Raw genomic sequence first — 19,142 nt, forward strand, 5'->3', positions numbered from 1 at the left:
GTTGCAATGGCCCCTGGCACTTACTGAGTCTATGCACATTATCTCCTGTGATCAACATACACAGCATCTTCTGTGGTAGCCCAGAGTGAAAACGGTCTTCCGAGAGCCCTCGACGCCAGAGGCACTTTTCATATTTTATTTTATTTTTAAGTTTATTTCTATTTATTTTGAGAGAGAGGGGGGTGGGGCAGAGGGAGAGAGAGAGTCCTAAGCAGGCTCTGAGCGGTCAGCACAGAGCCCGACACGGGGCTCGAACTCACGAACCGCGAGATCGTGACCCGAGCCGGAAGTCAAGAGTCAGACGCTTGACCAACTGAGCCCCCAGGCGCCCCAGAGGCACTTTTGAAAGGGGACAGAGGAAGAATAGAAGCAGAAGCTCACGCCCGTCCTGCGGCTGACGAGACAAACTCACGTTCTCAGCAAGAAAAGGAAAAAAAAACAAACCCATCAGCACTTCAAGGGGGTCCTGGTTCCTGGTGAGCTGAGCAGTCCGAAGGGAACTGAGGTGGTTGGTGCCGGGCCGGGGGCGGGGTGTTTCCCCAGCTTGGATCTTGCGGGCAGGGACCGACCCTCGGGGGCACAGGCCACAGCGATTGTCCTCTCTCTGGCAAAGCAGTGCGGCGAGGGCAATGGGGCAGGTGGTGTGCAGGCTCAGAGGAGGAGTGGGCAGGGCGGCCCGCGGGCCCTCTGCAGGGTGTGGGGACAGAGGAGGTGTGCTTTGGCCAGGGGGTCAGACAGAAGGCCACGCCCAGGACCATTACCGTCACCTCGTCATCCCTGGGGCACACGGACGCCTCCCGAGAGGCACTGCCACCCTCCAACCAAAAGAACGAGCACAGAGTCCTGTCTCGGCGGCCGCCCCTCCACAAGGGCCATTTCTGCTGCAAAAGCCAAGCCAAGGCCAAGGTCTGCAAAGACCTGAGACAATGCTGGCGCCTGAATCTGGTTTATTCAAGCAAAGCCAAACAAATTCTACAGTGCTTTCTGCCAGGCGCTGTTCCGTTGCCTTTCCAGTCCTGAACTAATTCAAGCATCCTAACAACCTAAAGAGATGAGTATTATTATTTCCACCTCACAGACAGGGAAGATCAAGTCACATTCAGTAGCTTGTCCAGGGCCCTGGCTCTATCACCTGAGCGCTTGGCCCCCTCACCTGCCGCCGCTTACTGATGGCCATCAACAAGACCGGGTGAGGGCCTGCTGTGAGCCCCGAGAGCTTCGGGGGGGTGGGTACTGGAAGAAATCCAACAAGCAAGTGAGAACCAGTTAGGGATTGAGGGAACAGTTAGATGCTTGCTGGGCTGGTTCTGTGGTTCACAGGGGCAGGACACTGGAGGTGGAAAAACAGGTCAGGGCAGCGGGGGCAGGTGCACAGGGGGGTGGACATCTGCCCACCTCTGTCTCCTTACTGGACTCTAGGTGTGGCCAGGGGGGAGCCCCTCTCCAGTGTCATGGGGGCACCGCACAGGTCATGTGTGGGCAGGATGGAACCAGGAGGGCCCCCGGTCGGCCACAGCCAGCCAGACTGCAGGGGGATGAACTTGGCCTTGATGGCTGGGCAAGGGTCAGTGTAGGAGAGTGAAGGGAGCCCAGATGGCTTGGACGGGCCAAGGCCATTCTTAGAGGATCTCAAAAGCCAGGAAGATGTTTAGACTTGAGGCAGTAGGAACGAGGGAGTCAGGAGGGCTTTCGAGCACAGAAAGTTCCTTAAAGGGAGCACTTCGATTTTTTTTTAATGAAAATAACACAGTGCCTCGCACATCATTCCAACAAGTGTTTGTTGAATTGGACTGAGCGCTAGGACAGAGAGTTCTGAGTATGCATCGGGATCTAAGTCCCGACTTTATCTTACGTTTGCTTCTTGCACCAAAGCAAACATTCCCCTGGAGTTTCAGGTTCCTCCTCAGGGAAGGAAGGGGTTGGTGCAGCCTGCCAGAGACCAGCCGGCTCACTGCCCCTGCGTGCGCTGCTGACCCCGTGTGACCTGAGGGCCAGGAACATGCCTGTCTTGCCCCCCCCCCCCCGCCCCAGAACCAGTCACAGCACCTCGCATCAGGCAAAGCCCAATTCAGACTGTCTGAAAAGCAGCCCTTGAAGGCCCCCTCCCCCTCTGACTTCCTGGGGGTTTCTAGACCCCACAATGTCAGCACTGTCCTTGGGAAGCTGATATATGGGAAGGGAGAGTCAGGGACAACCGCCCCCAACCCTCCTACATTGTCACTGGAAACGCAGGCTGCAGGCGTCACTTCCCAGATGTCCGGGACTGGGTCCTCCTCCATTGGCTCTCCTGCCCTGCCCAAGACCTCAGAAACAAATGCATTTGTCCTAACAAGCAGAACGGAAGCGTAATCCAGAAAAGTCATGGTGAGGACTGTGCTAATGTCTTCACCAAACCCAGAACACAAAATGCATTTGAAGAAATGCTGAGACTATTCCCAGCTGGAGGAGTAATCTGTGCTATTATGTCCCCAGAGCAGGCGTTCTCAGCAGCTTTGTGAACGCCAGGTTGGCAAATCGGGGTGCACGATTCTTCTGGTTTTCTGTTTGGGACTATGGAGTCTCGCTGGTAGTTTCTGCTGGATACTGGACCCTGTTGATCATAGCTCTGGTCATTCATTCGCCTGACGTTTACTGAGGACCTGCTGTGTGCCCCTGATTTCAGTGGGGTACACGGTCTAGCAAGGGAGGCAGTACCCAGGGTGACAAGTATCCAGATTAGGGAACCCTGCTTCACTGGAGGGCTGCCTCTGAATTCACGGCATTGCTAACACTTGAAGGATAGCTGGGCTGGAGGAGGAAGATGAGGAAGGCCGGGGGAAGGCAAGGGCTCTGGGCAGAGGAAACCCCATGTGCCAGGCACCGGCCTGGAAGAGGGTGACCCCATGTTTGAGCAATTGATAAGCCAGGCCCGGGGAGGAGATGAAGGGGGATGGGGCCCAGGGGACAGACACCCCAGTCCCATGGGGTCTTGAATGCACTGGGAGAACTGAGATCATGTCCTAATGGGATGAGATGGGAAATTTTTGATAGGATGGGGAAGTGTGTCTGTGTGTGTGTGTGTGTGTGTGTGTGTGTGTGTGTGTGTGTGTGTGAAAAATTATGCATTTGAAAGATCACCCAGGGGGTGCCTGGGTGGCTCAGTTGGTCAAGTGGCTGACTCAGGTTTCGGCTCAGGTCGTGATCTCGCAGTTCGTGGGTTCTCCAACCTGCATCGGGCTCTGCGCTGACAGCGTGCGGCCTGCTTGGAATTCTCTCTTCCCCCCCGCCCCCTGCCTCTCTCTGTCCCTCCCCTCTCAAGTGTGCTCTGTCTCTCAGAATAAGTAAATGAAAATATAAAAAAAATTAGAAGACCACTCGGGATGTGGCACGGAGAATCAGAGGGGGAGACGCACAGATACCTGAGGCCACTGAGAAGCGCAGAGGAGATCAGTGGGGAGAGAGCCTAGAGCATCTGGGGAACAGAAGGGGTCAGGGTGGAGTACAGCAGGTGTCAGGGAAGACTCCAAGGCCGTGCAGGAGCAGACCAGGGGGGTGGGGCCACATTAGAAGGAGGACGTGAGAAATTCCGAAAAGGCTACTGGCCGCATGCTCAGGGCATTTGGAATCGATTCCCTTTGGGACTCAGTGCACTTGAAGTGCCTTCAGCAAGGTAGCCTCCTGGAGACTTGAGCAGCCGGAACTGGGAGGGTACTCTGTGCCCCTGACGCTCCCGAGTCATCAGCAGGTGGGTGGTGGTCGGGGGCATGGGAATCTGCTGGCGTCTTCCCGAGCAAAGTGGGTGACTCTCAGCTCAAGCTAGAAGATGCCGGGTATTTCAGAGTGGTCAGCTGTGTAGACTGACAAGGAGGATCCACTGGGTTCAGAGGATGGCCAGAGGGCATGGGCATGTGATGTGCCAAATGCTGAGGAGAAGAATGTGTTTTTGCTATACTATACGTGTGTGTGTGTGCGCGTGTGTGTGTTTGAATCATGTCATTCGAAAAATAGTGCTGAGCTCTTCAGTAAATAAATACTTACTAAATTCTGTGAAAAAAGAATAGAGAGATCAACCGTGCTGAATGATACTGAAGGGCATGGGAGAAGAGGCAGTAGGAAGGAACTGGATGGAGAGCCTCAGCCAGGCCTGGTCCTTGTCAGGGAGGAAGAGGTGTGGAGAGCCACCACAGCGGGCCGAGACGTGGGGCATCCCCTCTGATGTGCCAAGCCAGGTGGTACTCTGAAAGTGCCCTGACTCTAATGTAAACGGCTGCCCTAGCAAGTGCCCTCGCCTATGGTGGGAACGCTGTGGGCCAGAGAAACAGAGGGACAACGTCAGGGTCTCCTACCCAGCAAAGGCTGGATGCTCCCGGTTCTGGAGCCCATGCTGCTCCCACCATCCTGATCTGTGCGGACAGGAGGCCAGGTCCCCCAGAGGCGCCGTGTGCCTGGCTCAGACACCACCGGGGGTGACTAAAATCCGGATTGTAAAATCGCAAAGGGTAAAAGGCTTTCTCCTCTTTCTGCAGGTTCTGGAGAGGTGAGTGGCAACTGGGGGCTGCTGGACCAGCTGGCGGCTCTGACCTGGGTGCAGACCCACATCGCAGTGTTTGGTGGGGACCCTCGACGCGTGACCCTGGCGGCAGACCGTGGTGGAGCCGATGTGGCCGGCATCCACCTTCTAACCAGCAGGGCCTCAGACTCCAGACTCTTCCGGAGGGCTGTGCTGATGGTGAGTCCCTTCTTCTGCCTTCAGACTTGTTTTAGACACGGGTGAGGCGAGGGGTCCTCACTTGCCTTTTAAGACCGGTTGACTTCAGTTGCTTGGTTTCCTTTATCCATGCTTGCTCTTGGCCATCTTTCCACGTACATGTGATTCCAGGATGCCGAGGAACTCCCCTGACTACTGTCCATCATTCTAAACTGAGGAAAATTCTAGATGGGAAAGTGTTTCTATTTTGGGAGATTGCCTCAGTAGGGTTTAATGATCTGAACTCTTGAAGACCTCTTTTGCCAATCGACAAACCTAAGGGGGTAGACTGTAGGAGGAGAAGCTTTCTGGTGAAAGGAAAGCTAACGATGAGGGCACAGTTTAGCCAGGATGATGCTCACGACACCCGACGGTATTGCTCACAACAGGAGGGAAGTGGAACAAGAGAATTCTCATCTGCTCCCCAGTGTTGCTTCCCTGACCTTCTCGGGTTTGAACTTAAAATCTTCCCTTATGCTGTCTGGTTTCTTCAACCGCCCATGCTCCAAATCTCCTGCTGAGATTCCGTTCCGGTGGCATTTCTTTGTGGAGCACTATTGGGTGATTCATTCCCTGTATCTAATCCCTTCTACCTCGTTGTTTCCTTTGCCTGAGGGGTGAGGGGAGGTGGAGACCCCAGAGCTTGCCCCCATGGTGGATCAAGGAGTGGCGGGCAGCTGGGTCAGCAGCCACAGGGTGAGGCATGGAGCTCCCAAGGTTTGGCCAACTGGGTCACTGACTGTTGAATGAAGGCAAAGAATAGAACTCAGTACTCATGGGTCTACTGGGTGGTCTCATGAAGTTCCTGGTAGATGGTGATGATGGTGGTGATGACGATGGTGATGATGATGATGATGGTCATAGTGATGGTGATGATGGTGATGATGATGATGGTGGTGATGGTGATGATGATGATGGTGATATAATCATACCGATGATAGTGATATAATGATATCGATCGTAACAGTAACTATTATGGAAGAAATAACCTGGTTGATCACAGCATAAGCCCTGATGGTTATTCTGTCATTGATGAGCTTCTAATTTTATGAAGCACCCAATCTGTGCCAGGTGCCATGCTAGGTGCTGGAAATACGGTGCTAAATGATTCATGTCCTAGTTCTTAGGAAGCTTGCAGTTTACTGGGGGGTGGGGAACAGACACTTAAAAAGTGGATATTTAAAAGAGGGTCTTAGGGAAGCTCAGAGAGAAGCCCCCATCCAAGCACAAGGGAGGGGGGGAATGTCCACGGACACTTCCCGGGAGAAGGAATGTCTGAGCAAAATGTGAACACTGTGTAGGCATTGAACCACAGGCAGAGTCCCGACACTAAGGGGCAGCTGGGCTCCTCACGGAGGTCTGCCAGCCCTGGGCTGCAGTGGGGGACAGGGCAGTAATGGAGACTGGGAGGCAGCGAGCAGCTGGACTGCAGTGAGCACCTTGGGTTTCCTCCTCAGCGAAGGGAGCCATGGAAGGGGTGTGTTTGTTTGCTTATTTGGTTTGGTTTCCTTTGGCTTCGTTTCCTATTTTAACCATTTTTAACTGTACAATTCAGTGCCATCAAGTACAATCAATTGCAATGTCGTACAGTCATCATATTAATCATTTCCAGAACTTTCCATCGTCTCAAACAGAAACTCTGTATATGTTAAACAATAACCCCCATCCCCCCTGCTCCCCAACCCCTGATAACATCTATTTTGCCTTCTGTCTCTATGAATTTGCCTGTTTTAGGTAGCTCACATTAGTGGAACTGTACAAAATTTGGTGTGTGTGTGTGTGTGTGTGTGTGTGTGTGTGTGTGTGTGTGTGTCTGGCTTATTTCACTTAGCATCATGCCTCCATAAAGGTTCATCTGTGTTGTAGTTTATATCAGAATTTCCTTCCTCTCTAGGTTGAATAATATTCCATTGTTTGCACATACCGCATTTTGTTCCCGTATTCATCTGTTGGTAGACACTGGGGTTATTTCTGCCTTACTGTGAATAGTGCGGCGATGAACATTGGTGTGCTATCAAAGGGTTTTCCGGCGAGGGGGAAACTCGCTTCCCTTTAGGAAGGCTTGTCTTAGAGCTGAGTGGAGGATGCACTTAAGAGGGACAGTCCTGAAAGCAGAGAAAGCAACGCTGAGATTATGAAGTAGCCAAACTAAGGCATCAAGACCAATGCCATGGACCTGCTAGCAAATCTAAGGCCATATGACCACACTGCAGCATTGCCCAGCCCTGCTGGGATCCAAACCCTTGATAGGAAGGAGGACAAGAGTGACATCGTTTGGGCCTCAGTGCTGCTGGGTCAACATCATCACCGCCCCCGAGGGGAAGCGGTACCACCTGCTACTTGGTCTCTCTCCTTCGGCCACTGGAGCCTTCCAACATTCCTTGAGGGGCCCATGCTCTGTTTTGCTTCCTAAGGACGTTTCCTCTGCGTGCCACACTTTTCTCCCATCTTCCTCTTTGCCCGCTCTGTTTGTCCTTCAGGGAATCCTTTCAGACTTTTCAGCCCGGAACCAGACCCCCTTTGTATGATCTCTGCTGCCTGTACTTCTCTGCACTTCATGTGTCACGATATCCCACCAGGAGATAATTATTCGCACTGCCAAATCCGTCCCTCTCGTAAGACGGGAAACTCTGGGAGAGCAGAGGACAGCTGTGCCCTGCTCTTACAGGGCCCCAAGCACCCAACACAGCTGTCTTACAGTAGATGCTCCAGAGTTAATATCTGGGAAGCAAAAGAGCAGAGGAATGGGCACGTGTGTCTTACAGGCCAGGCCTCCTCCCTCCCCGCCACCACTTTCTCGTGTCCCTTTGTTCCCGATTTTCCTCGGTCTCTCCCTCCATCTTCGCGGCAGGAGGTCTGAGCCCAAACATCTCTCAATTCCTGGTATTGGAAACAGAACTTCCTGACTTTGAGTTGCTCCTGAAGGGATTTCCTCCGAGCCTTCTCAGCAACCAGACACTCGGTGGGACCTGGAAGACGCCAGAAATACCTTCCAGGAGGCCCAGGAGGCCGAGTTTTCTTTTTGAAAAGTCTGGAGAGTTTAGGTGTTTGGGGGATTTCAAAGACTAATCTGTTTTAGCAAATGGCAGTGTATTTAAAAATAAACTCCATCTGTTTCAGTCATGTAGAAGCAGCTTTTACAACCGCTCCCAGCAGTCTTTGAGATGCATGTGAAATTATTTGGAATCGAGAGAACGAAAATACTTCAATATATTAGCGGCTCTTAAACTTGTTCTTTACCAGCAGATGTTTGGGGGAATGGATGTGAGTTGGTGATATATTCTTGGACAGAATCGTAAGTATTTCTGCAAAGCTTGAGGCCAGAGCTGTTAAAATGGAGAGACAGGCTCCTGTGATAATTAATAACTTTATTGAGCATATTTGGGGCCACAGAGCACCTCCCATATATTATTTCATAGATTGTTCACATTGCGTGGCACAGGGTCTTTGTATTATTTGCAATCTAGAGGTAAGAAGTCTGAGGCTTAGAGAGGTTTAGTGACTGGCTAAAGAACACACAGCCGAGAAGGAGCTGCATTAGAGGCTGGCGCCTAAAATCTCGTCCTGTGTTTCCCCCAACTATGCAGCGGCTTCTCTAGAAACTTGCGACTCTTTCAGGGTCTTAAGGTGGAAGAGAAAAGAGCCCAGGCCTAGCATCAGAATGCTTCACTCTTGCATTCTTTATGGATAAAATCGGTATCATTAATTCTGTCTCCCAAAGGCTTGGACGGTTGGCATCACAGGTGTGCAGAATGTTCTGGAGTTCCCGAACTCCAGAAATCCAGGTTCCGCCTCACCTTGCTAAGCTAGGGCAATGCCAAGAAAAAGCACGTCTGGGGATGCTTCACCTGCCCAGGGCGCCAGGTTGAAGAAGAGAGACGGGTGACGTGTTGCAAACATGAGCTGTGATGCCCCGGGCAGTTTTAAGAGAAGACAGAGGAGGTCATGTCCTGTGTGGTATGATTCTTAGAGTCCAGGAGAGATTTCCACTGCCCTCCTACAACACTGCCCCAATTCTGCATTCCTCAGTGCGAGTGCCAGGTCCCAGGGATTGGCCCCAAGCTATGTTTTCCTGTCTCCTTTTCTGCTGCGTTCCTGCCTGAGCCCTGCACTCCAGGCTCACCGGTAATCAACATTCCTAGAAAATGCCATGCCTTCTTCCACGTCTTTCCATCGCTGTTCGTGGTCAGCTCTTCGCGGCCAGTATGTCCGCTTCTCCACCTAACGAGTCACTTCCTTCTTCGAGGCTTGGCTGAAACGGGGCCGCGAAGCCTTTTCTCCATCTCTTAAAGCAGAATGACTCTCGCTTTGGTGAAGAGACTTCTATTTGGCAATTTTTAGGAACGCCGCCTTGTCTTACCTACCGGTTAGTCTTCTAATGTATCTATTCCCATGCTGCTGTGACTGAGTGCTTAACTGGGAGCGTGAAATTTTCCTCTTAGAACTTCCTTAACACTCAGCACAGCCCTGGGCAGAAGAGGGTACCGAAGCGCAGGCCGAGTTCTGTTAAACTGGTGGAGGGGCCCAACCGCTGCGTTCTTCTGTTTTCACACAAACCTCCTCGTTCAAGCTCGTTCTCCTCCGTTTCTCTTAATCAAAATGGACTGAGGGGCACCTGGGTGGCTCAGTTGGGTAAGCGTCCGACTTTGGCTCAGGTTATGATCTCACAGTTTGTGGGTTTGAGCCCTGCATCGGGCTCTGTGCTGACAGCTCGGAGCCTGGAGCCTGCTTTAGATTCTGTCTCCCTCTCTCTCTGCCCTTCCCCCACTCATGCTCTGTCTCTTTCTCTCTGTCAAAAATAAATAAACATTAAAAAAAAATTGAGCTATTCATGGGCTCCAGTGCTCTCATCTATATTTTGGAATAAGTTTATTGATTGTCTTTCAATAGTCTTGATGGGAATGGGAATGTATTTTCATGGAATTTTTCAGTTAATTAAAAAAATGTCTATGGTTTTATAATGTTAAATCTTGCATCCATGAATCAGGTTGCCACCATTACCGCAACAGGATTTTTGTCTCCTTACATCTTTTCGTAGAGTTTTGAACTTCTGTCCATAGAAGCGTTGTGAAGTCATGGTGGGCAAGTCCCTACCTGTATTCTCGTTGGGTTGGTGTTGTGAATGGTGTCGTATTTTTTATTGTACTTCCCAGTGGTCAATCCTGGCATGGGGGAGTAGAGTTGGCTCTGAATTTGCTGAGCCTTCTTACCGCTTCCATTGCTTGATCTGTTGGTTCCACTGGATTTTCTATGACATTATTTCATTATCTGTAAATGTAGGCAGGTTAACTTTGAACAAAAATGCTCAGCTGCTCTAGCGAAGAGACTCAACACTTAAGGACCTTAAATAACAAATATGTTTTCTTTTGTTTTGTTTTACTTTATCGTAGTACTTACCAAGGTGTCTCACGATCTCTTGGGACATGTGTTCCTTCTAGGTGTTTCTCTGCCATCTGGGGGCCTTGTTCCCATTGGCAGGGCCATGTCTGGGCAGCTCAGACATCCAGGCAGGGGCAGAGGGATGGGGGCCGCCGTGGCTGACTGTGGGAGGGGCGGGACCCCCCTCCCTTCCCCCACAGAGACCCCCTACACGCAGCCCTGTGGCTGACTGGCTTTTCTTCTTCTTTGACATGATCTTTCTTGCTCCTGTTCATCTTTGACACATTCATCTGACCATTTAAACAAGGTTTTGCTCTGGATCTTGTTGATGACTATATCATTAGAACTTTCGTTTCACCCACGTTTACCTTTGTCATCTTTTGCTTGCTTCTTGTTTCCACGACAATCAGTTGTTCTTTTAGCTTCTCGGGTGGAAATCCAACCTCATTACTGTTCATTCTTTGTTTTCTGATCAGTGGATTTCAAGCAATAAATGTCCCTCCTACTATTGTATCACTTAAGCCCTGGGGAGTTTGAGAAGTAGGAACATGCCCTGTATTTCTCAGTCTTTTATTATTTCTTGTATTGTGTTCTTCTTAACCCAAGGGGATATCTCCTCTTTTTTCCCCCCTGTAAATGCTTGTTTAGATTTGTAAGATTTTTACCCATCCCTTTGCAAATCGATTTTTAATGTTGTTTCATTATTATCATGGAGCATGAGTCAGTGAAAGGCGACTCTGAAATTTATTAGGACTTCCTCTGTGACCTAATGTGCTCCTCATTTGTTGATAGGAACGTTGTATAGTGTTATCGAAACCTGCTATTTACCGATCTACTTATCTTTGCTTGATTGCTCAGTTTCTGAGAGTTGTGTGTTTAAACCTCCACATAAAATGATTCCTTTATCTATGTGTCCCTATAGTAGTTGCCTAATATATTTGGAAACCGTATCGTTAGATTAACACAGGTTCAGTCACGATATCTTCTTAATGTATCATTCCTTTTGTAACGTCTCTCTTTGCCCTTAGACAATTTATTTTCGCCTTAAATTCCATTTTGCCTCAAAATTCAACACTTTCCCATTGTTCATTTCTGTACGAAAAATTTTCCATCCCTTTATTTCAAGTTCTGCATTCTTTTGTTTTCACTATGTGTCAAGTAGGTAATACAACCCCAAAATTTTAAGTACATATGAATTTATTTATTTTAAGTTTATTTATTTATGTTGAGAGGGAGCGAGTGGGGGAGGGGCAGAGAGAGAGAGAGAGAGAGAATCCCGAGCAGGCTCCGCACCCCCAGCACAGAGCTTGACACGGGGCTCAAACCCACGAACCCATGAACCCATGAACCCATGAACCCATGAACCGTGAGATCATGACCTGAGCTGAAATCAAGAGTTGGACACTTAACCAGTTGAGCACACCCCACACCACCAGAATTTGAAAAATTTACTCTCTTCACAGTGACCAGTATGCTCTTTAAAACACGTGGGTGAAACGATACCACTCCCCTAACTAGATGGTTCCATCGGCTTTGCATTTCTCCTAGAATAGACCCTAAACCCCTATGCTCCCATCCGGGGTTCTGCGGGACCCGCCTCCCTCCTAGCAGCCCTCCTCCCCACACTCCAGCTCACTCAGCGCAGTCACCCGGGACCTTCTTCCAGTTCCTTCCACATGTGTAGCCTTGCCCCTGCCTGCAAGGGGCACCTTGCTATCTCTGCTGCCTCCAGTTTTCCTCCTGGATATTTGCATGGCTGTTTGCTGTGCATCCTTCAGGCCTCGGCTCAAATGGGAGCATGGCCTTTCCTAACCATCCTTGTAAACGATCCCTTCCCCCCTCCCCCCCTTCCCCCTACCCCACGCCTACACACACTCTGTGCTGCTTTCTGCACTGCATTCCTCACGGTTAGGAAGTTTCTTGTCTATTGATGATCTCACTCTTTGTGATATCAGAGCCCTCATACTGGTTCTCACTGCTACAGCCCAATCGCCCAGAGCAGTATCTGGTATTTAATAGGTTTCAAAAAAAAAAATTTTTTTTTGTAGAAATAAATTCTTAGAAGAACAAAAAAGCAGAGATCTCGAAAGTGATTCGCAGAAGTAATGTAGTGAAGGCAGAATGTTCATAACAATCGCTAAGAAGTTGTTCTCTCCCCCTGCCCCCTGTGTCCACCTTCGAGTTTGATAAGACACCCTCAAAATTCACAAAATCGGTTTTTTTTTTTAAGGCTGCACTTCCAGAGAAAGCTGAGCTGCTAACCAGCGTGTTTCCTCTTGATGTTCCTTCCTTTCCTCTCTCTCTGATGGCGAGTTTATTTGAACATTCAAAATCCAAAGAAACTTCCAAAGGAACCACCCATCCACCTTGCCCAGGAAGCTCTCACCACATCCCAAGGGTTAAATATTTATTAGGTATATTTTAATCAGAAATAAATACATGATTTAGCAAAGTGTAATGCTTGCCACTTAGAAATACCTCTGAGTGCTCCCCTAAAGTTCCCAGCACACTAGTCACAACGGAAAACGACGCCTAAGACACCGTCCAAACATCTGGCGTTTGCAAGGTCCCCCTGCCTCGGGCTAGAAGTCAGCATCCACAGTGTTACATTCACTTCCCATACATCGGCTGGTCCCTTTGTAACAGCCTTTAGGGATTGTTGGGGAAACCGTAAATGTCTTCTGGTATAAACACACGAGAGTCTGATGATACAGAAAATCACATAAATGCATATACACATATCACTAGCACAGTGATCACAGATCTAAGGAATGCGTGTGGTGAACAGATTTCTCGTATCAGTCAGCGAGGGGTATCTCAGGCGCCCCTCCTCCCCCTGACCCCTTTGCAACAGGGGAGAATGAGTCACGGGTGTCTCTGCGGCCCCCTTCCTAACAGGATCTGGCTGGGCAGCCTAGAGATAAAGACTTCTCCTTTTCTAGAACTTTACTGTGCTTTCTCTCTCATCTCTTAAAATTAGTATGACAGCACTAAAGCCACTCTGACTCCCTTCTTTCCTGGAGCTCAGCAGTTTTATTCATGCGGCTGCCAGACCCTTTTTAGAATAAAATACTGGAGGAATTAATTCTTTAGAATTAATCAGTTTCCTTTTTTTTTTTTTTCCTCCGAAAAAGCCAATCATTCTCACCTACTCAATCCAGCTGAACTCATACTCTATGAAGTCCAACTGAGACGTGAGCTCATGGGACACCCTTACCTGATCCGGTTTCCCCACCCCCGAGCCATGAGCTGATTTCCTTTTTATACCCCTCTTTCACGATATTGGTTTGTACACTTTTTTCCCTGTCTACGCTGAGTGCCTCTGCTGATCCTTCCTTCCTTCCTTCTTCCCTTCCTTCCTTCTTCCCTTCCTTCCTTCTTCCCTTCCTTCCTTCCTTTCCTTCCTTCCTTCCTTCCTTCCTTCCTTCCTTCCTTCCTTCCTTCCTTCCTTCCTCTGACGTGGGACCCAACACAGTGCCTCTTCAGGCAATCATGAGTGAATAATTGCATTATTACTGGTGAGAATCTCAGCGGGTCGGAGAAGCCCTTCCTGTGCTGCAGAACCATGGCTGGGGACACCATGAGTTTGCCCTGTTCCAGGGCTACCCTCACACTTCCCTGCAGGCGGCCTCCCTCTCTCCCACCTGCCCTCTGCAGAAGCAGGGAGGCCATCTGACTTCTGTACATGAGGCTCTGACACCAGGAGGCCAACAGGATCTCCTGCTTCAGGGATAATAGGGAAGATTAACGTGTTTAGTGTCACCGAATTCCCTTAAAAAGAGGGGAGCTGCATACCAACGGTCCGGTTATGGTTGGGTTAGAAAAGTTGAACGCAGGAGACCAACTTGCAAACCTAGACTGGCCAGGCCACGGCTTTCAGCTCATCTCCTTCTCAGGCCTTCGTCATTGAGAAGTTATCTCTGAGGAGCTCAGAGTGTGACCATCTGGACAGTTTGTTCGAGGACAGTCTTGTGCCCTTTCTTGTAAGATAATGTCTTTCTCTTTCCCACAAACACAATAAGCACACACGAATGCGCAGGCTCTTCTGAAGTGTTGCCAGATCACATCCTGATTCAGCGACGTTCCGCGACGTCTCAGTACTGATCAGACGCCAGGGAGGGGCTCCCTTGGTCGTGATGTGGCTAGAGAAGATGTGAGTTCAAGTCTCCAGGTGCCTTCTCGTGGCTTCTGGAAGGTGTGCGGTTCCCCAGGGACCAGGGACCCGGGCCTCTCTGCCAGATTCCAGGTGACGGTTCAAACCTCCGCTATTTGGGGCACACGCCACGGTGTCTGTTCTGAGGCTAGTCTTCAAAATATGGTGGCGAGAAGAGCGAGCTCTTCCTCTTACTGCTGCTGTATATCAAGGACATGCTTTTCTTCTTTCGGTCAAAGGACGTGCTGTCATCGCTGGTCAGGGACAGGTAGGAAGCGATGCTTTCCCGAAGGCCGTAGCTGAAAAGGGACTCATCCACGCCAAGCGAGTTCCTGGCTCCCTCGGGGTCATCTTGCAGTCTGCGAGTGGGAAGGACGGTGGCAGAGGAAGGGAAAAAAGGGAGGGACATAGGACGACGGAGAACAAGAAAATGAGAGAAGAAGAAAAAAGGGCTGGTTAACATTGCTCTAATTTATTGTTCTAATTCTGCTTCTTACATTCGTGGCTGTGCGGTCTTGGAGAAATCACGTAACCTCTCTGAACCGCCATTTGCTTGGATGGCTACACCTCCCAACTGCAAGTTCGAATGAATATTTCTTTATGATATTTACAAGGAAGAGCAGTTTTGTGCATCTCCCAGGCAGTTCTGATCTCTGACTCTCCTTGAATTTGCCAGTGGAATGTCTGGATCGGTGTTTGATTAAGATAGCTCACCAATTCCCAACGACAGATATCCCTTAAAAGGTGATCGCTGCGAGGCCACAAGCTGGGTCTGCCTCCCAGGGGGCAGTGGGATTCTATGGGTGTGCACCTGCTCAGAGCACCCACCCTCAGCTTTCCACAGGGCCAGCTCTAGCTTGCCCTATTTTCAGCGGTGTGGCTCACACACTGGTCTGGGGTTCATACATTCATGTGGGACACACACACACACACACACACACACAGACACCCCACCTGGCTACCCTTTTCCAGTCAAAGGTCTTCTGGCGCAAGGTGACAGGCGAGTCAGGGGCCCTCACTGCCGGGGCGGCCGTGCTCTGAGTGAGGCAGGGTGTGGTCAGCACACAGCAGAGACCGTCAGCCACCTCTGAGGAGAGAGGCAGACGCCTGGTTAGTGACTCCGGGATGCCCCAGCCAGCCTGGGACGCGGGCCCTGAGGGACCATCCAGTACAGTGCCCGAGTTGTTCACATGGGGAAACTGAGGCCAACATAGGAAAGAGGCGTGGCAGGGCGGAGAGTCACGGGCCCAGTTGAGTGTGTAAGAGATGCCAAGACGCCCTGAGTACGCCCTGAGTACGCACTGGGCTTAGCTGGGTGCAGGTGGGGCATTAAGATTAGGATCCAAAAGCAACTCAGCCGGGGTTTGGATTTCAGCTTCGCCCTGTTAGCGAATCCCCTTGAACCTCTCCGAGCCTCAGTTTCCTTGACTGTATACTGAGAGGAACAGGCTAACAAGTGAGAACAGGTCAGGCATGGCTCCATCAACCGCGTGGTGTCCGATGCCTGTCCCCGAAGCCTGCAGAATGGCGCGTCCTCCTGGCCAAGCAGCACATCCGTGGGCAGGAAGTCAGGAAAATAAAAGACACGTGGAAAGAAGACAGGAAGGAAGGAGGAGAGAGTAGGAGGGAGGGGACGGGGGGGGGGATGGAGGGGAGGAAGTAAAAACAGAACAAAAAAAGAAAAGACGCAGGAATAAAGGAGGAAGAAGACAAAGATAAGGGCAAACAAGGGAAAGCGGAAAAAGGAAAAAAAATGAAGAGAAATCTCTCTTCCCTAGCCTGGATACGCATGCACAGAGGATGAGGAGGTGAGGGAGACTGAGCCAGACATAAAGCCTGGGGCCACCCAGTGCCAGTAGACGGCACCGGAGGGGGTGTGAGAGGTTAACCCTGAGGGCGAGCCGGAATCCGGGCCAAGACAAAAAGCACTGAGGCTCCCAAGCACACGCAGCCCGAGCCCGGCGCTGAGCTGGCCTGAGCGCTTCATTTCAGCCAGCAGCACGTCAGCTCTGAGCAGTCAGTATCCTTACACCCACTTCCAGAAGGAGGAAGCCGTGAACCCTGGGGTCAAGTCACTTGCTCAAGGTCACAGGAATGCGGTCGGAACCTGCCTCGTTGACTCAGAACCAGGCACTTGTTCCAAAGGCAACTCCTTGCCTCTGCAGTGGAGGAGAGAGAAGTCCCACGTGCATCTGGGGTCTGGACACACCTTATTCTCTGCACTCTGCAGAAGTTTCCAGAATGCTCACTCCTCTCCCACCCTTGGGCTCCCAATGACTCTACTACATTCAAGGGTCCCCCTTTTCGGCCCTTCGTTTCCCTGGCCATATTTGGGAACTTGTGTCCTGCTCCATCTGGCCTCTCAGTCACCACCAGGCACCAGATCCTTTGGGGCCAGACATCTCACGCTCCTGGTTTTCTTTTTGGTCCTAACAACAATCTTCCAAGAGGCAGTGCAGTCCCCATTTTATAGATGAAGAAACCGAGGCTTCAAGATGTTAACACATTTACAAACAGCACCAGGTAAATAAATATAAACATCGTGGAACACAACGGTGTCTGTTCAGACCCCTCGAGGCACAATCTTTTCTCATTCTGTGTCTCTAGATACACTCTGGTGGGAGGTCAACTTGGCCACATTGTTTCCACCGTGGGGCACCCAGGGGCACAGAAAGTATTTCAGCTATTTGCAGCAGTGGGCTGATGCGTGTGAACCATGGACCGATGCAGCGAGCAGGGGCACATTTCTGGAAGGCATTGCTCCTGTAACCAGAGCAAGCACCTTGAGCGCCCTCGCCCTGGAAGCCTCGTGGGTGTCCCAGGGTGTAACATCGTTGCTGGGGCAGCCTCCTTTCCGTGTTTGCTTTTGTCTATGCAAAACTTATGGTCTCCCCACCTCTCGGATGATTGTTATTAAAAGCCAAATACCACAACCAACCTTTACTCATAATCAGTAAAAGTTGACCATCTCCAGGACTCCCTTCCTCTTTCATTTTTAGCTAAGCTGCTAGGTTTCCAGGTATCACAGAATTAACATTTGGTATCGGTTATTTTGAATCTGCCCCGCTGCGGGCTGTGATGGACACATTACATTATTGCAGGTCACCCATTGTATGAACAGTCATCGCACCCACCTGCAAGGGAACTGTTTCCATCCACCTTCCATGGCCCGGGAGAGGTGGAGTCTCTGCCCAAGGTCTCACAGTGCCCAGATTGCAGCTTGGGCCTGTGTCTCCCAAGAGGCCATTCTCCTCCATGCCCCGCCTTCTCCTCCGTGCCCTGCCCTTCCCCATGCCCCGCCTTCTCCATGCCTCGCCCATCTCCTCCATGCCCCGCCCTCCTCCATGCCCCGCCTTCTCCCCCATGCCCGGCCTTCTCCTCCATGCCCCGCCCTTCTCCATGCCCCACCTTCTCTTCCATGCCCCGCCCTTCTCCATGCCCCACCTTCTCCATGCCCCACCTTCTCCATGCCCCGCCCTTCTCCATGCCCCGCCCTTCTCCTCCATGCCCTGTCCTTCTCCATGCCCCACCTTGTCCCGCATGCCCCGCCTTCTCCCCCCCTGCCCGGCCTTCTCCATGCCCCGCCCTTCTCCATGCCCCACCTTCTCCATGCCCCGCCTTCTCCCCCATGCCCCGCCTTCTCCTTCATGCCCTGCCCTTCTCCATGCCCCACCTTCTCTTCCATGCCCCGCCCTTCCCCATGCCCCGCCTTCTCCATACCTCACCCTTCTCCTCCATGCCCCGCCCTTCTCCATGCCCTGCCCTTCTCACTGGTCTTGTGTGATAACCCAGGCCTTGTGGGCTCCTCTAACCTTGAAATGCCCTTCAAGACCCACAGCCTACAGAATGCTAGCAAAGATACCCAGGGGTGTGAGGTCCGGAACCCAGATGTGGGAACATGCATATGGAGTGAGGGTAACTTCTTTCTTCCTCCCTCCGATAGGCCGGGGAAGGGGGGAGGAGGAGGAGGAGACGTCCTGGCTGAAGAACAGAGCGGCAGCCCGCTTATGGGTCAGTCGCTCTCCTCAGTGCTTTCCCCGCGCTCCCGCCGATGATTTGTCACAACATCCCAAGGAGTAGGGACGTTACATGGAGAAGAAAATGAGGTACGGAGGTGAGCAACCAGCCCAGGCTGCCCAGAAGATCTGGGATGTGAACACGGAGGTTCTGGAGAGAACTTCTTACCATTTCTCCCTTTTCCGTGTAAAATGTCACCTCCTGGCATTCTGGCCTTTCACAGTCTACCTCTGAACTCTTCTGACTACTCTTACCCGTCACCTCCATCAAAACCTGTCCTGCTTCTGCCATCGTGGAGGGGACGCTCCCCATCCTGGCCAGCGTGGAACACTAGGACCTCTCTCCTGGGCCCGGGAAGCATGTCCGAATGAACAAAGCTCAGCCCTGCTTTGAAGGGCTTTCTGGGAAACCCACACTAGGACACTGTTCACTGGGTCCCAAGGCAGAATGACCCAGTTCTAGGGAATCCCCGAAGGCAGGCGGGCAGTCCTGTAAACACATATCAAAGGAGGTGGCTTCCTATTGGTTTGAAGGCTGAGGAAGATTTGGCCAGACAGAAAGAGGGAGCAAAGCCCCGGGGGCCCGTAAACCTGTGGTCCACTTCAGGAAGTGCCAGCTGTCTGTGGTTGCAAATATTGGGGCAGGCTAATTCTCTTCATCTGCAGGTAGAAGGAAGGTGGGGTTGAGATTAGCTGCGTTTTACTCACTTAGGCAGCATTCACAGGCGGCCTGTTTTAGTGTGAAATTGACGGTCTGCATTAACAAGAACAGAGGGCGTTGAGAAAGCGGGGTGACAGCCAAGTCAATCACCTGGCAGGTATCGGTGACCCGTGCACATCCTAGACACAGGCACCGCAGGGCAGTTAG

The 19,142-nt window shown here is 51.2% G+C and overlaps 2 protein-coding genes across 8 annotated transcripts in view; one reads left to right on the forward strand and one right to left on the reverse strand.

Moving 5' to 3' along the window:
- The window catches only part of TG (thyroglobulin), a 254,110-nt gene that overhangs the window by 144,128 nt on the left and 90,840 nt on the right, over nt 1-19,142 (forward strand). Inside the window, exon 41 of one of the 2 annotated variants that reach the window (XM_042973584.1) lies at nt 4,506-4,708. In XM_042973584.1, coding sequence (XP_042829518.1) covers nt 4,506-4,708 — 203 coding nt within the window. Of the gene's footprint in view, nt 1-4,505; nt 4,709-19,142 lie in introns of those variants that run through there. The other variant, XM_042973582.1, reaches the window with a different exon arrangement.
- The window catches only part of SLA (Src like adaptor), a 37,768-nt gene continuing 31,166 nt past the window's right edge, over nt 12,541-19,142 (reverse strand). For all 6 annotated transcript variants that reach the window (XM_015537881.2, XM_042973587.1, XM_042973586.1 and 3 more), the window contains 2 exons: nt 15,213-15,345; nt 12,541-14,617 (listed from right to left, as the gene is read on the reverse strand). In XM_015537881.2, the coding sequence (XP_015393367.1) occupies nt 14,407-14,617; nt 15,213-15,345 (344 nt within the window). In that variant the 3' untranslated portion in view covers nt 12,541-14,406. The remainder of the gene's footprint in view (nt 14,618-15,212; nt 15,346-19,142) is intronic.

This window comes from Panthera tigris, chromosome F2 (genome assembly GCF_018350195.1).
Source record: "Panthera tigris isolate Pti1 chromosome F2, P.tigris_Pti1_mat1.1, whole genome shotgun sequence".
In the NCBI taxonomy this organism is placed as follows: Eukaryota; Metazoa; Chordata; class Mammalia; order Carnivora; family Felidae; genus Panthera; species Panthera tigris.